General features: G+C 44.6%; 3 protein-coding genes across 37 annotated transcripts in view; 1 reads left to right on the top strand and 2 right to left on the bottom strand.

The window, feature by feature from the left end:
• Positions 1–5,665, bottom strand: part of LOC116850672 (sodium channel protein para) — a 65,732-nt gene extending 60,067 nt beyond the window's left edge. For 13 of the 33 annotated variants that reach the window (XM_032829231.1, XM_032829242.1, XM_032829219.1 and 10 more), the window contains exon 1: positions 5,022–5,664. The gene's annotated coding sequence lies outside the window, so the exon portion shown is untranslated. Of the gene's footprint in view, positions 1–5,021 lie in introns of all 33 variants that reach the window. The other 20 variants (XM_032829255.1, XM_032829247.1, XM_032829253.1 and 17 more) reach the window with 3 other exon arrangements.
• The window catches only part of LOC116850682, a 108,944-nt gene that overhangs the window by 78,826 nt on the left and 13,276 nt on the right, over positions 1–16,842 (top strand). Inside the window, exon 4 of one of the 3 annotated variants that reach the window (XM_032829275.1) lies at positions 11,337–11,690. The exons of the other annotated variants lie outside the window; for them this stretch is intronic. Coding sequence (XP_032685166.1) covers positions 11,337–11,491 — 155 coding nt within the window. The 3' untranslated portion in view covers positions 11,492–11,690. Of the gene's footprint in view, positions 1–11,336; positions 11,691–16,842 lie in introns of those variants that run through there. 3 annotated transcript variants of the gene reach the window in all.
• Positions 7,616–16,659, bottom strand: LOC116850679 (glycosylated lysosomal membrane protein-like). The gene is made up of 6 exons (XM_032829266.1): positions 16,508–16,659; positions 11,684–11,944; positions 10,404–10,607; positions 9,936–10,166; positions 8,424–8,716; positions 7,616–8,331 (listed from the first exon to the last, which is right to left on the bottom strand). Exons 1-6 carry the CDS (start codon positions 16,577–16,579, stop codon positions 8,160–8,162), a joined length of 1,233 nt encoding a protein of 410 aa, XP_032685157.1. The 5' UTR covers positions 16,580–16,659; the 3' UTR covers positions 7,616–8,159.

Raw genomic sequence — 16,842 nt, 5'->3', positions numbered from 1 at the left:
CGTCGCCTTCAATGGGCGATGACGTAAGTTACGTCTGCTTACGCACGATTACGCGGAGAATCAAGCCGCTGTAAGTTCAAGTGTGTGTCAGCCGGATAAGCGCGCCATTATTGCGGCGAACGATCGGTGGCGGGCCGCCGCTGTCTGAATCAGACTCTCTCCCGCTTCTCCCTCGAGAGGAGAAAGCACGTTGCCGTTGAGAATACGTTGTCGGAGTGAAATCCACGCGAAACATGCGTGCATCAACGAAGAAGCCCGATTTGAACGCATATGAGGCTCTTACAGTCGGCGAATGTAATCGGGATTGCCGGAAGATTACGATTTGAAGATGGGAACTTGATTTATTGTCAAAATCGAGATCAGTCGACTCGACTAGTCTCTAATTCGTAATCTTTTATTTTGTAATACCTAGTTCCAATACAGGGACTAATCTTAAGGCTCCTTGTATCTCGCCGCGGCCATGTTGGACTTGTGACGTCAGGAGCGAGGAATTACACGCTGACGAAAATTGCGTGGCATTTCTAGGTAAAGATAAGTACGGTCGAAGAAGCACTTGAGATCGCTTGAGCACACATGTAAAATTTTCCGAAAATTATCCCTTTTTCCTGAAGATCAGTAAATAGTCACATAATAAATAGTGAAATAAACTATACACACAAAACAGACTCTTTCATTATTTCACGTTTCTCATTTCACCATTTATTCTACGACTATTAATTAATCATTAAGAGAAAGCGATATCTTTCAGACAATTTTACAAGTGCTCAAGCAAATGCTCTTTCGTCCATATTTATCTTTATTTAGAAATGGCACGCAACTTTCGTCAGAATTCCTCGCTTCTGACGTCACAAATCCGACATGGCCGGCGAGGTACAAGGAGCCTTAAGGATGCTGAATACCGGCATTACGCAGTTTCATGGTTTTCTCTTTTCTTCTAATTAGATGCATCAAATTGAAAATACTTTCATAGAGTGAAAGTACAAACGTTAATGAATGATTGATGCTAAACAATTGCATAAAATCAACAAAAAAATGTTTACTTACTACTTATAAAAAAATTGTTGATTAATTTCATGCAACTATTTAGCATCAACCATTCATTAACGTTTGTGCTTTCATCCTGTGAAAAGATTTTCAATTTGATACATCCAATTAGAGGAAAAGAGAGAACTATGAAACTGCGTTATGTCGTTATTTAGTATCACATTCAAAGAAACTGATTATGCGATCATCGATAGAGAAGATCGAAACAAGTTGACATATCTTTTAGTGTTTAGACTTTTCTAATACCGAAATTCTAAAAACTGCTAGTATGTTCTTCTCGTCTTTCGCATTCGAGATTGAAAGCCGCAGTTTGAAGATTGGAGTTTGAGACAAGGCGAATAGATATCTATTATTTGATTTATTTGATTATATCTGATCTGTTATATACCCAATTTTGCGATCTCTAATCTACAATCCTCTAATCTATAATTGACGACACCCACTTTGATGTGGGCCTTAAAAGGATTGATTATGTTGCTACCGGTAAGAGAGACCAAGGTGAGTTAGCATTTTTTTCAGAACCTCGCTTTTCGACATACAACTTTTCCGACCACTAATTGCTGCAACTGATCGTACAAAGATAAGAAAACTTTTATACAAGAATCATGTGAGTATTTTTCCGGTGATACCGACATACGAACATGCTGCATCGCCAACTTGCCCTGGTACCGAGTTAAGTTGGCGTGCGAGGTAGCGCATGTATCCACACGTAATTCACACGTGAACGACGCGGCAGCGAAAGTGACTTGATGATTTGCCACTTGGTAACCTGCAAGCCGCAAGCCGTCGTTCAAGAGTGAAAGCGGCCAATGTTTAATATTGCGACATAATGCGAGTCGCACGCTTCCTCGCGGAAGAAACTCCTCAGAGGCGTCGTCGTGCACACGACGTCGGTGATCGATACCATCGTACACGACTCTTAAGCGGATCGTGCGGGTCGTATTGACCGACAATTTTCGCGCGCGGAGGAAGGTCACCGGCTGGCGGACATGTCACAATCATTGCCGTAATCACGAACGCGATCGATTATGGCGATCGAATCGACGTTAATATCGACCTTGTTACCACGCACGAGTCGCGTTGCGGTATGAAAGTCGCGGATATTTCCCTCCGTGTCATCGATTAGAATACTCGACGTCAAGCGGCGCGTCTTTTCAATTCGGTTGAACCTGTGTCAGACTAAGCATTAGAGATTGACAACTGCCAGTTGAAGATTGGAACTTGATTGATCGAGACAGGTGATGCACTTTTGAGAATTTCGGTATTAGAACTTCTCAGGCTCTTTTAATACCGGAATTCCGAAAAGTGTGCCAATTTATTCGGTTTTTTCTGCTGATAATCGCATAATTGAAACCTCTTCCCTTTAAAGCTTGCATTAAGACCCATAAAGACTTTACAAAGGTCATAAAAGTATCGCAGTAAGAATAAGAAATTGACCAGTCACAGTTGAATGTGAGAAGAATAATCAATTATGACTAGTTAATTTCTTATTCTTACTTCTTACAGCCATTCTCTTACAACCATTGTAGATAGACCTTTAGACACTACGCATTTATGATTGCGGATTAAAGATTGAAGCTTAATTAAATGAGACAAATTAGCACACTTTCGAGAATTTTGGCATTAGAACACCGAAATCCTGATAAACGTGTACTGAGACAAAATATTTGTAACTATAATTACATAGAGAAGTAATTATAAATTATGGTGTGAAAAAGCTATTTTTTATTAAATTCTACTATAATATCAATGATAATAATCTTATATGCATATTACTATCACCATTTTCATATTAGAATAATCCAAAAATATGGCCAAAAATACAGCCAAAAAAACAACCATAATTTTAGTTAGATCAATCATTTTTTTCTCTCAGTGTATCAATTTTCCTCAGTCTTTCTTACTGATGGTCGCATAATTAAAGTCTTCCTTAAGCTCGTATCAGACTAAGCATTAGAAATTGACGATTGCGAATTAAAGATTGAATAATCGAGATAAGTTGATGCATCTTTGAGAATTTCGGTGTTAGAACTTGCCAGGCTTTTCTAACGCCAAAATTCTGAAAAATGTGTCAATTTGCCTCGGACTTTCCTACTGAGGTCATATAATCAAAACCATCCCTTAAAGCTCACATCAGGCTGGATATTAGAGATTGGGGATCCAAACCAAAGGGGAACAAGATAAGTCAAGAACGAAATTAGTGGATTCATCGAATTCTAATCTCTAAACCGCGATACTCGAACTGCAATATCAGTTTGGCACGAGCCTTGCGCTTCCTGCACTTCGGTCTTTTCTCTTGTTTCTCGCAGTGCAAGCCAAACCGCCACGGACACCTCGAACTTCGCGTCGAACTTCGTGTACAAGCAAATACGATTATAGCATCGGCACGATTCTCGCGTTGATCGTCGTCGCGAGCTCACCGAGCGACCGATCCCTGACCGCAGCGACGTCGATCGATATATCGGGAATGGTAGCCGCGGCAGAGCCGCGCGTCACGCTACACGTATGTGCACACGATATATGCGCCACCGTGTGGCACACACCTTGACGATTCGATTGCCGTCCTATCGCACCTCGTAATCGAGACCTCGTTACCGCCGATGTAAACGGCGACGTCGTGCACCGGGTCGGCTCGGCGACGGGCTGCACGAAGGCAACGCGAGCGCCGCGTCGCTCCCATGCACCAGTCGAAGTGGTTGCATCAACGACTGGTCAGACGCAGCGTCTGGCCTAAGCTCCGCGCGTTTGGCTCCCACGAGATCCCCTCGCGCAGGCTTATAAACCTCTGCATGCTCTTGTCAAGTTCAGAAATTTAAGCACATAAAGATCTGCCATTTAACAAACAATTTGAAACAATTGGGAACTGCCGTTTGAGGAGGAGAGTCGTGTATTCGTCAGTCAAAATCATGAAGAAGAAGATCCCCTCGCGATCACACCTGCCTCCAAGCGAGTCTCCCGCAACTTCACCGTGTCGCACGTTTTATGTTTCCTGTTTTATGTTTCATTATTCTCTCGTCCTAGCAATAGCATCGCTATCTTTCTATTTTTTCAGTGTCTTTAGGAGCAAAGTGTAAAGCATAGAGTCGAATCAAATGCTTTATAGCTTCAAGCTCGCGGTATTTTCTTTATATCCTAGTTAAAGGTGGGACTGCACGAAAAAGAACGGTTTCCTATTAATTTGACGTTACTTGATTCGTTACTGTTTAATTATCAACGCACGACATCGGTTGAATGCGTATTTTAATCCTGTCATTTTGTTTATGGCCGATGATCGCTGACATGCTATCCTATACTCTTGCGAACATCAAATGCCAAGCTCATGATGCTTACATTATTTTAAATGTATCAGTACTCTATGCCGTTACTCTCGTCCTCGTCGTCTTAAGACTATTGTCTTATTAATATACATCATTATAGCGTACGCCCCCGTATTCGCGTGCCTTTACACTTTGCTTACTTGTACTATATTTATGATAGCTACGCCTCTGTTTCTGTGGAATGTCAAACGATCCGTCGTGCAACACCGCAACCCCGACGCGTTAGATACTTTTTATACGCGATTCCCTTAGGCTTATTGTCAGAATACCCGTTTTGAACAAAAACGATGAAAAAGAAAGACTCGTATTGGAAGCCATGGTATGTTGTGCGTTGAAAGGTCGACTATCGTTCGTTTATCAGTTCGAGGTGGGAAGGAACAACTCCTACTGCGACTGAAGGAATACGATGGGCTGTTTCCATCTCTCTCTCGCAAGAGTCTGAAAGGAGTCCGAAAGAGCGATATGATCCGCGGACGCCTTCGCGACGTCTTTTAGACACTTGTGTCGCGAGGTGAAGGAGACTCATACTCTTACATACATACACATATACACACACACACACACACACACACACACACACACACACACACACACACACACACACACACACACACACACACACATATATATATATATAACATACACGAGAGTGACACTTACGGTTGAGGAGGTCGAACACTCTCCACTAGCGTAGATAGTCACCGCTGCGAACGTAAAATAGATAGACGCAGCTAGCGTAGCGTTATGGAGAGAAGAGGCACTGCGACGTCGAGGGAAGAGGGGGCGGGTGCTGGGATACCTCCGCGGGCCTTGCTCGTTCAACCTCGGGGTAAAGGTAGCACAATCGAGCACCGTGCGACGACACTGAGATGATACACTTTCACACCGGCCGACGATATAGAAGAAGAACAACCGACGACGACGACAACCACCACTACCACCACCACCACTACCACGACGACGACGACGACGACGACGTGGCGCTTCTCGTGGGATTCCTTCTCGCGCGATATCCTACCCCTTTGGCGTGTGCATAGGTGCGTAGGTGCGCGTGTATCGCGCGCGTGGACGACTCTTTATTCGATCTTCACTCGGACTTCCGTTACCCCTGAGTCTCCCTCAGGTTCGGACGACGATGGCGACGGCTACGGGCTGTTCGAGGCGCCCTTTGCTCTCGGACGATTTTCTCTTAACCACCGTCTCTCGCTTTTCTTCTCTATACTTTCGTCACTGTTTTGTATTCTTCTTCTCCGCTATCAGCTCCTCTCTCTCTTCTCTTCCACCACCTCCTCCTCCTTCTCCTCCTCCCCCGCTTCTTCTTCTACCGCCTCCTCCTCTTCCTCCTCCACCTCCTCCTCCTCCACCCCCTACACCACCTCCTTCTCTATTCTTCACCGCAGCGGCAAGGACCCGCCCCGTGTCGCGCTACACGAACGTGTAGTGGATGAAGAGAGCGTAAAACTTGCTCTGCGACAACATTATCCGGCCGGTTATCGGTGCCTCGCGCGCCTCGTCATTTCGTCTCGTCCGTCCAGCCGTCCGCCCGCGCGCCGCAACGAAAATTGATCGCGTTGCGCGCGACGGTCCCTTCCTCGGGGACAGGCCCGTCGACGCGTTCGTACCCCGACCGTGCCGTCCGTGTCGCCCGTGTTGGCGCGGTCGTGCTCCTCTCTCGCTCTCCCCCTTCTCTCTCTCTCTCTCTCTCTCTTTCCCTTACGTCCAGTTAGGCACCTGCCGCGCTACCACCGCTCTCGCCGTTCTCGCTGCACCCTTAACTGTCCGCCGCGAGGGACCGTGCGGGTCCTTCTTTTCCACTCCCTTTGTTCTGTCGTCGACTCTTTCCGCGGCACCCTCGCACACATATACGCGCGCGCATCAATCGCACACACGCGACTCTACACACGCGCACACAACACACACGTTACGTATGCATACGGATCGCGCGGCACGGCCGAGAACGTGCGCGCGCGCGCGCGCGCACCAACGATCGTTCTCTTTATCCCTCTCGCTCCAACCCTCCCTGAGCAGCCGCGTTCCTTCCCTCTCGAACACTGTGTCCTCCTTCGCTACTTCTCCCACCTTCTCCTCCGCTTTCTGCCCCCTCTCTCTGTCTGTCTTTCTCTCTCTCTCTCTCTCTCTCTCTCTCCTTCTCTTTCAACCCTCGACCCGTCACCAACGGTGTCCCTCTGCGCCCCCTCAGCGTCCCGACCTCCGACGTCTCACCCTCGGAGCAACGCGGCCGGCACGAAGGGTCGCTCGCTCGTTCGCTCGCTCGCTGCTAAACACCAAGCTAAGACTTCGTTTTCGCGCGAGTTCCTTTTGCCAACACCCACGACGAATCCACCTTCACTTATTCTCTTTCTTTTTCTCCCTCTCTTTCTCTCTCTCCCGACTCTCGCGTTCCTCTTGCGGTGCGTCTCTCGGTGCGGTACCGCGAAAGCCTCCTCTCCTCGGTGCCGACTGTCGCGATCAGTCGAGCCGACGCGGGGACGTTACTGCATCGCCACGCGCCAATCTTTCGCGCAGCGGACTCCGCGGGAACTAGTCACGGGGTGGCTCGCTACAACACCCGCACCCCCATTCGCGATTCGCTACGTGGGCCACCCCCTCTTTCTACCGTTCTCTCTTTCTCTCCCTTTCTCTCTCCCCTTCTCTGTCCTCCTCTCTCCCGACCAACCCTGTTAAAACCGTCTCGCGCGGGCTCCAAGTTCGCGGCGCCTCCGGCCTGTACAGCGCGACGATCACTCCCGAGACGATCTAGACGTCGTCGCGAGAACCTACCGCCGTCGCGACGCCAAGTCCGTCGCAGGGGATGCGAGTCGACGATTTACTTGACGGGTTATTGCGCGGCGAACCGACGGGATACTGCCGACGATACGGACGACGGGTTTGAGATCAATGCTCCGTTCAGAGCTCGTAAGTGCTTGCGTGGTGCGCTTCCGTAGCACACGGGCTGGATCAATGAAAATGTACCCCTCCAACGTACCCGCCGTCCCCCCGCGTCACAGGGAAACCACGGTACCACACCGCGCCACTCTTACTACCTCTGCCTGAAAACATCTACCCGCGCACCTCGGTAAAGTTCGACTATCATACCCCGTGAGTCTCGGTAAGCTCGTCCATGAGCGGCTCGCCGTCCTCACGTACGTGTGTGTCGGTCTCTCGATCTCGAACGCCGTTGATTCTCTGCCCGGTGCGCGATATTAGACACAGGGACTGGATATCGTGAGAAGGAAGGCCGTCGAGAGACTGGGTACAATTTGTAGTAAGATATATTTCATATATATCGTGCACTTCGTTCGATCACAAATTTCCTAAAAAAGTTCGATTTTTCATGATTGTACAAATGAATCACGCCTCTTCTCCCGACGAGCGTACTCGACGTCGAACACGATCGAATGTGATCCCTCGTTCGCACACAAATGCAAACAAACACACGTGAATTCTATCACACATGATACACGTGTTATTCTAAAACTAATGAGACGAGGAACTTTGAACGGTCGCGCCAGAGTCTCGCTTCGGCGCCGAATACGTCGCGAGAGGACGGGCTAACACTCACGCTTAATATCACACTGATATGATTACATCCGAGCTAACAGTTCGTGTAAAAATATATGTGTTGTACATAAATATAGGAATATCTCTTTGTGTAGAACAAATGGTGGTATGGTGGCTTATGTACCTAAACGTACACGCGACACACGAAGATAACCACATGGCTCGAGCGCGACTCGCGCGGACATCGTCAGTGAGACTGACGACTGCGATTTAGGAGTCGCCGCGATGCGATCACTTTCATTGACTGAGGTAAACGTCGCCTTGTCGCTTCGGCATCCTGCGAATACAAAGGTACAAGCCGGCGATGATCATGATGAGCAAAGGAAGGCCGAGACCGATTGAGATTATCATAATCACTAGATTGGAGAATCTCTCCTCGGGTGGGGTGCCGTATCCGATGATGAAGGTCCTGCGCAAACAGAATGAGAGAAGACTTGGATTAGTTAGGAAAACTAGAACTCGGTATTTCATGTGTCAATTATCTCAGACGACAGCTCTTACCATGTCGAATAACTAGTCCTCTTATAAAAACCATCTCCTTTCGAACCTATGGAAACGGTCACTTTCTGCATAAGGAGCGTGTCCGTGTCATTTCCATAGTAACAGTACAGCATCGAATTGTCAATGACGTTCGTACGATTCAATACCTTCCTTGGAGGGTACTGCATTGTCTCTGTGGAACTAGTTACCTCGCGCAATGCGGTATTGTAAGACACCGGGCGCCACTGTAAATACGCTCCAGTATTCAATGCGCTGTCCAAGTCGCTGTAGGGCGGTGTTCTAACTTCGACCACCTAAAGAAAACTCAGTATTACGAATACACTTTTAATTTTAAAAAGCAACATATAAGAAGGAGAATAATAAGTTAATTCTATTGGAAATAGTAAACGCATAAAATCCGGGATGGACGATGTTGAAAGAAGGAATCGAAATATCTGATTGTCAAAAACTAGGACTTAATAGTGCAAGTTTTGATAATCTGGCTTGTGCCTTTGAGTCGTACAATCTATCGTAAAAAGCAAAACTAAGCGACAAGAGTTTCAATTACACTTTAAAATAAGTCTTATCCGCTAAAACATGATCAAGCAGACTGCTTGGCACCATCTAACAATATTGTAAAAAAGCTTGTTATAACGGGTTCGAACCTCGACTAAACGGGGTTCGAGTCTTGGCTAATTCTTTTTAAAAGCTCCGCTACGAACTGTCTCAGTCTTCAACGAGAAGTCGAGATACGACACAATGGCTAACCAGGCAATCTTTTTATTTTTCAGTACTATGACTCAATGGCAGATTAAAAGACCTTTTCATTCTCAAGTACTACGTCTCAACGGTGTATCAGAAGACGTTTTCATCTCGAAACGTACGGCTTGAGGACGAATCGATGGAACTTTTCTTTTCTATAGCCCGAATTGTTGAATAGTTTTATCTCTGTTTACTAGGAAATAAAAGTTTTTTTGTTCTGTGATGATGAATAATACTACTGACAGCTGGGCATCCAAACAGAATAAGCTGCAAAATATTTCTAAGGAAGTATATAGAAGCTATATACTTTTAGTAATATAGTAATAAGAGCAAGTAGATAAAGATACCGATCCAAGGATCATTTAGATCCTAATGATCTATTAATCCCGATTTATAAGAGATAATTATTGTAGAGATACTTATTGTAGACTTATGCTACCTCGCTATTTATTTAAAATCAAGACAGTAACTTCAGCTTTCTATCAGAAGCCAGGTGTAGCAGATTACTCAATCTTATCTCTTGAATGTCTTCAAGTTCTAAAAGCGCGACCCCAAAGCTGATATCTTTTATAAGAGCATATATTTAGGTTATAAGAAGACATTATTATTTACTAATGAAATTTCGGCGTATCAAATCAAGGGACCATTGACGTAGAGAAGTTTAATCGAATCGGCAAGCACAAAGAAGATTAATAAATCCTTTAACAAAGAAAAAATAGGATATCGATTCATCGATCGGATCATCAGCCATCCCCACGTGTAACTTATTACCTCAAATATACCCGGCGTGTGTTCGTCGTCCAGACTCTTCTTCGGATCGACGAACATAGGTATCTCGGGATCACCGCCGCCGACCACGAGCAATTCAATCGCGAATCTGCTCTTGGAGAACGTCAGATTGGTTTGTATATCATCGAGAACGATGTCCACTTGCGTCGAGTTCTCCGTGTGCAGCATATGTGGCACCATGTCCGAATGGTCGAGAGTGCAAAATCCCCGCAGCTGTAAAAGCGAAGAGAGAGAGAGGTTTTACGCGGGCGCTTCGCGAGTCGCGCGCGGGACAAAAGGAAGCAAGAGGTCGGGCTACGTTCAAGCTTGAAGCTACTTTGCCGCTGAATCGATCTCATTGTAATCGTTTTCGCATGCATCGCTATGTACTACCGGGGAAGAGAAAGAGAGACAGAGAGAAAGATAGATAGATACGCGATACTTTCTCTGAAATGCTGTAACATACTTTACCGAAAGCCTTATACTCCCGTATCTGCTGATATTCTTAGTTGTATCGTGATAAGAGTTACCCTCCATATCCAGGTAGACAAACTCGTCGTTTTTCAATAAGGACACGAGCCGCCAGTCGAAATACTCTGGATACAAAACGTTCGTGCTAGCGACGTCGGCAGTGTCAATCAGTGCCGTTTCATTTACGTCGTTGAATTCGATAATCTACGGACAGAGAATGGTTAGCGTTATTGGACGGCGCACGTCAGCAGCTGCGACCTACACGATTCGTCCTAATCGCTGCGTTAATGAAGCACAAAAATCATCGCGACGCACACACCGCAAAACCGGATCAAAAGATGGAAGCTGCGCGCGATCGCATCCAGACGAAACGCGATTTCTCGCGCGAGAGATCGTGCGCGTTAAACGCTAATAAATTAATCGAGATTAAAGCAGCGTCATCCCGCTTCGACGTTGACGTGCATCGCGCGCACGAAATTTCCGATGGACGCACGGTCGACCGGTTGCGCGCAACGCTTGTTTGTGCACGTCGCTATATAAACTCAAAACTCGCTGCAAAAACTCGCTGCCCGTTTTGTCAATTATTTTGCCGACCGATTCATCCATTCAAAAGGCAACAATAGCGTTTGTTCGCTCGATAAATAATTCGTCTCCATTAAACGCGATAGAGTCAAGTTCGAGTCAAAAAGCGAGCGAAATTTTTTCGTCAACGTTCATTTCTGCGCGCTCGAAATTAAGTTATACGGCGAATGTTAACGTTCCAAATGGCGAAAGCTTGCATAAAACGCTCGTATAAGATAAGATAAAATACTCAATTATCGACTTTCCTTTATAGCTGTTGACATTGTAGAAAAATCTACTTTCTTTACGACCAATTACGACGACGGTTATCTGCGGTTTTAGTTGTGAAGTTCTCTCTCTTTTTTTTTACAGACAAAACGAGTGCAGACAAGAAGTTCGACCACAACATTGATCGTAAGAAAGCCAGATTTTTTCCTGAGTGTCAATGGCTATGTGCTGCGTTCCGCAGCGAAAGCTGCTTTGCAACTGCTGTAGAATTCTTAAATCTAATTAGTATATGCTCTTAGTCTTGGCTAGATCCAAAAGCACATACCAATCAGACTCATGAATTTTGCAACAGTCGCAAAGTAACTGCCTCTGTGGAACGTCTAAGTCAACGACTAAGGGAATATCAAAATTGGATCCTCTATCCGAATGAAGCACCAAGAAATCGGAGATCAAAGAGATGAACGAGGATCCTCTTTGCCGGGAATGCTCACCTTATTCACTATCACCCCGAAGGTGTAAATGGCCGGCTCCGAGAAGTAGACCGAGTTATTCCGCCCGTCGAGATAGTCCGGCCAGGTGATGTTGAGCCAAGCGGATGACGGCGTGAGCGCAAGCAGCACGGACGGTTTGCCGACGGCGAAGTCCCATAAGTAATGCAACGTGTCGTTCGCGCCATCGGCTCTCAGGTAAAGCGTCGTCGCGTTCCGCCGCTGGCAGTACTCGTCGCAGCCCGGATTCACCCACGACCGTAGCTACGGAGACGAGGGCGGATGAGTGTGAGCGCGGACGCGTTTTACGAATCGTCGTAGTCGCAGCTGATGCGCGATTAGACACGCACGCTCACGCATTAACGGATGGATGACCCAGATCAGTGGCGGATTATTGTGCCCGACGTACGGACGGACGGCCTTGTCGTTCGCCCCCGTGCCTTCTGCTCCCCCTTCTTCCTCTCATCCTCCCCCTCATCATCACCGCCCACCCCTCGAGCGAGCTTACAATGATAGCGTACGATTATACAAAACGCCGTTACGTTAACGCGCGATGTGCGGGCTCACATTTACGTCGAAAGACCCCCCGCGGGGGAGAACGCGCAGACCTGAGGCCGTATTCCTTCACGCTTGTTTGAACGCCAAATACGCCCTTTCTCTTTCAAGTTGCGTTTTTCCTGCGCGAGCGTCCCGCGTATAAAGTTGTTTCAACTTGATGATCAGAAAGGTGTTCGAATACGCGTCCAGAGCACCACGGTCTCTGGGATTAACGATGCTTGTCGCTTATTAACGATGATGTTGCTATTTTTAACGAGACGTCTTGTACGGGACGATACACTGAGAAAAAAATTTACTAAATTTAAAAAAAACGTTTGTTTGGATAGTACTGTGAAGATATTTGTTTAAATTAAGTAATTATTTTCTAAAATTACATAAAGAAGTTTTAAATATAAATTTGCTTCTTTAATTTTTGAAAATAATTACTTAATTTAAACAAATATCTTCACAATACTATCCAAACAAACGTTTTTTGAAATTTAGTAAATTTTTTTCTCAGTGTATATCGATAATATTTTTGAAAGGCGATCCTATAAGATTATAAGAATCAGTCAAACAAGAAGCTGCAAAAGAGGTTAGTCTGTTCTTAATATTTGTGTAATTTTTGGATGTAATTCAGTGTTCTTAATTTTTTAGATTCTTATTTTAACTTAATCTTTAAAACTTACTAATTTTTATGTCTCATTGTCTAGAATCAGTAGGTATAAACAGAATAGCGGTCCCACAATTCAGCTAAAAAGAACAGACCTATTATCGTTAGGAAATTACAGAATAGGTTTGCTGAGCCCTCTCGATCGGAGTTGCGGAGCTGGAATTCGCGAGTCAAGACGGCGTCGTGACGACACTATAGGTCTGTTCGTTTTCAACGGACTAGTGCAGTAAGTTCGAGTGAAACAAACATACTTCCATTCACTCGAACTTACCGCACTAGTGTGCATTAATTCAGAAGTTCTTCGAAAACGAACAGACTTAATAATAAACGAACAACTTAATGACAGAATTGGCTTCATTTCCCTTTGTCGCCGAAGGGAAGGGGGAGCTTTAACACGTCGAGGTGAATTCGCGGACGGTTTATGTACTTATTTACTAATACGATCGATATCACCGAGCGCTATTATAAGTTGGAGAAAACTAGATCCACAAACTTGCCCAATATCGACGTCCACGAATATTATCTTTTGAAACATTGACAATTCGTGTCTGCCTCGTGGCCTCTGCAATTAAGTGGCGCGTTTGCTTTAACCGTCTGAAAACATTGATAAGTTTATTATCGTGTGTTTGACAGATTGACACACCGATTATTACGCGTATCTAAAATGGAAGAGACGGTACAATGTAAACAAAATATTACGCATGCCGAGATTGTGAGAACTCGGAATTAAATTCTTCCCGAATTCAAACTTTATTTTATTTTTATTTACTTGTTTGTTCTACGAACAATTATGCTTTTGATACGAAATTCAACTGACGGTTCAATGGTTTGCTGATATTAACAAGATAGTAATTAAATTGTCCGTAGCAGAAAACAAAATCAAAATAAACACTAAAGTCTGATCTACAATATGTTCTTTGCGTTCTCTTTCTTGTCTTCTGTCTTTTTTTGGCTTAAAGCTTAAGGTTTGAGTCAGAAAGAGATAAAGAGAAAGAAGCAGGAAGCAAAGAATATATTGTAGATCAAGCTTGATCTATAATGTGTTATTTGCTTCCTATTACTTTTCTTTATCTCTTTCTGATTTAAGCCTTAAACCTTAAAGTAAAAAAAGACAGAAAATAAGAAACAGGAAGCAAAGAACACATTGTAAATCAAGCTTTAAGCCTGATTTACAATGTGTTCTTTGCTTCCTGTTTCTTTATCTCTTATGAACTCAAACCTTAAAGCTTGGTCTACAATGTACTTTTTGCGTTTTGTTTCTTGTCTTCTGTCTTTTTCCGATTTCCTGATCTACAATATGCTCTTTGCGTTCTGTTTTTTGTTTTCTATCTTTTTCTGGCTTAAAGCTTAAGGTCAGAAAGAGATAAAGAGAAAGAAGCAGGAAGCAAATAGCATATTAAGCTTTAAACCTGATACATGCTCTTTGCTTCTTTCTCTTTATTTCTTTCTGACTTAAACCTTAAGTTTTAAACCAGAAAGACAGAAGACAAGAAACAGAACGCAAAGAGCATATTGTAGATCAGACTTTAAGCCAGAAAAAGACAGAAGGCAAGAAACAGAACGCAAAGAACACATTGTAGATCAAGCTTTAAGATTTAATTAAAAAAGAGATATAGAGAAATAAGCAGGAAGCAAAGAACACATTGTAGATCAAGCTTTAACCCTTTAAGTATCACTGATACTGAATAAAGACCACTTAGGATCGGACAGTTAAAACCTTATAAATATGCTATTTAGAATGTTTCTGACAATATTTCATTAAAGAAAAGTTATTAGGATGTTCCATGAATTATGAATTATAAAGGGTTAAGCTTGATCTACAATGTATTCTATATTTCTTGTTTCTCTCTCTTTATCTCTTTCTGATATAGACCTTGAACCTTTAGTTAGGAAAAAATAAAGAATAAGAAAGAGGAAGCAAAGAGTATTGTAGATTAAGCTTAAAGTCTGATCTACAATGTGTTCTGTGCTCCTTGTTCACTATCTTTTTCTAGCTAAAGGTTTAAGCTTCATTTACAATGTGTTATTTGCTTCCTATTTCTTTTTCTTTATGTCTTTCTGACTCAAACCTTAAACCTTAAGTCTGATCTACAATATACTCTTTGCTTCCTGTTTCTTTCTCTTTATCTCTTTCTGACTCAAACCTTAAGCTTTAAGCCTAATCTACAATATGCTCTTTGCATTCTGTTTCTTGTCTTCTATCTTTTTCTGGCTTAAAGCTTAAGGTTTGAGTCAGAAAGAGATAAAGAGAAAGCAGGAAGCAAAACACAATGTAGATCAAGCTTTAAGCCTGATCTACAATATGCTCTTTGCATTCTGTTTCTTGTCTTCTGCCTTTTTCTGGCTTAAAGTTTAAGGTTTGAGTCAGAAAGAGATAAAGAGAAAGAAGCAAGAAGCAAAGAGCATATTGTAGATCAGGCTTTAAGCTAGAAAAAGACAAAAGACAAAAAACAAAATGCAAAAAGCATATTGTAGATTAGGCTTTAAATTAAAAAAAGACAGAGAACAAGAAACAAAGAGTACATTGTAGATTAAGTTTTAAACCAGAAAAAGACAGAGACCAAGAATCAGGAAGTGAAGAACACATTGTATATGAAGCTTTATGGTCGTCCTACTCATGGACGTAGTACACATGAACCCCGCATACGGCCAGAAAAGTGAATCCAATATGTACAGCCCCTCTGTGTTCTCTGTCTCTTTCTGCACAAAGTGTGCAATAAAATTTAAGTAAGTCTTTTACTTGCCAGTCTAGTCGGGGCTGTTGCGCTCTATAATATTATGGAAACGAGAAATGGATGCACGCGCAACAAGAAAGTAATAAAATAAGAAGAAAAACTATAGCCCCTTTATTCTAGCTCTCTTTCTAGATGTTGGTTTCATTCTATTAGACGACAGAACATAGGACATTCGGAGTCTATGTATACTATGTCCATGGTCCTACTGTCTCCACGTGGGCGTAACCGTTGCGATTTTTTTCAAATCACATTGTTCATTGCGTAAAGAGCTCGCGTTGCTAACTACTGCTATAATGAACGTCTCACTCGACGCTCGCGCGGGACATTTCAAGCGACCGTGTCCTTAGCCCGCCGCCGCGATCTGGGTCAGGTCGGGCTACTTATCTGAATCACCCGTTAATACGCGAGTAGCCAATTTATCAATAAATCCACCTGTTTAATAATTGACCAAACCATAATAAGTATATCCAACGCACGAGCAGCGCAGCGCAAACGTACGGAATTTCGGAGCGCAGACCGGAAGCGAGAGGTTACGAAAGAGAGCGACGCCAGTGGGCCCCGCGACAATAACACGCCCCCCTGTTGGCCCACTCCGCCGAATAAATAAATCGCTGTCAATAGCGCGATCAAAGGCAGTGCAGTGCGTTGCACGGCAAAACGATGCAGCAGACAGACCTCGTGGAGAGGAGGAGGAGGAGGATGATGATGATGATAAACAGCGCTGGAACGCGCACGGAAGGTTCAAAGTCGCGCGATGAATCATACGCGCGCGTTTTCTCCGCGATGCGGACGGAAATCCGCGGCGAAAACACACAAGGCGCGGACACGTCGTCGTCGCAGCACGCGATCGGGTTCTTTTTGCCTCAATACGCTTTTACTCACTGTGCGACGCGTGGAACAACCCGGGTGTGCCAATGCGACGAGCAACAGACAGAACGTCAAGGCGCTGGCCATGCCTGACGTCGCGTACGACAACGACGTGCGAAACACTGCGTCGATCCTCGCTCCGCCGTGAACGTTGTGACGCTACTCCGTGGTGACTACTGGTGCACGCTCGCTCGTGGGAACGCGAACCTCTCTCTCTCTCTCTGTCTTTCTCACTCTTCTTCTGCGCTGCGTTCGAAGCAGCGCCGCGGTGGTCGGCAAGAGGAAGCTACGGAGCGGACCCAGTCGGTAACTGGTTACCGACAGAGGCCGCTCTTGTGATAAGAGCAAGA

This window comes from Odontomachus brunneus, unplaced genomic scaffold (genome assembly GCF_010583005.1).
Source record: "Odontomachus brunneus isolate Ranch 3 - 2012 unplaced genomic scaffold, Obru_v1 Obru_scaffold_152, whole genome shotgun sequence".
Lineage (NCBI taxonomy): Eukaryota > Metazoa > Arthropoda > Insecta > Hymenoptera > Formicidae > Odontomachus > Odontomachus brunneus.
This window is presented reverse-complemented; position numbering and strand designations above follow the sequence as displayed.

Excerpts from the sequence above, each read along its gene's own strand:
- LOC116850679 (XM_032829266.1), bottom strand. The coding sequence starts at position 16,579 with ATGGCCAGCGCCTTGACGTTCTGTCTGTTGCTCGTCGCATTGGCACAC. Across the intron at positions 10,608-11,683 it reads TCGGGGTGATAGTGAATAAG|ATTATCGAATTCAACGACGT; the intron begins GTGAGCATTCCC and ends CTCTGTCCGTAG. Across the intron at positions 10,167-10,403 it reads ACGGGAGTATAAGGCTTTCG|CTGCGGGGATTTTGCACTCT; the intron begins GTAAAGTATGTT and ends TCGCTTTTACAG.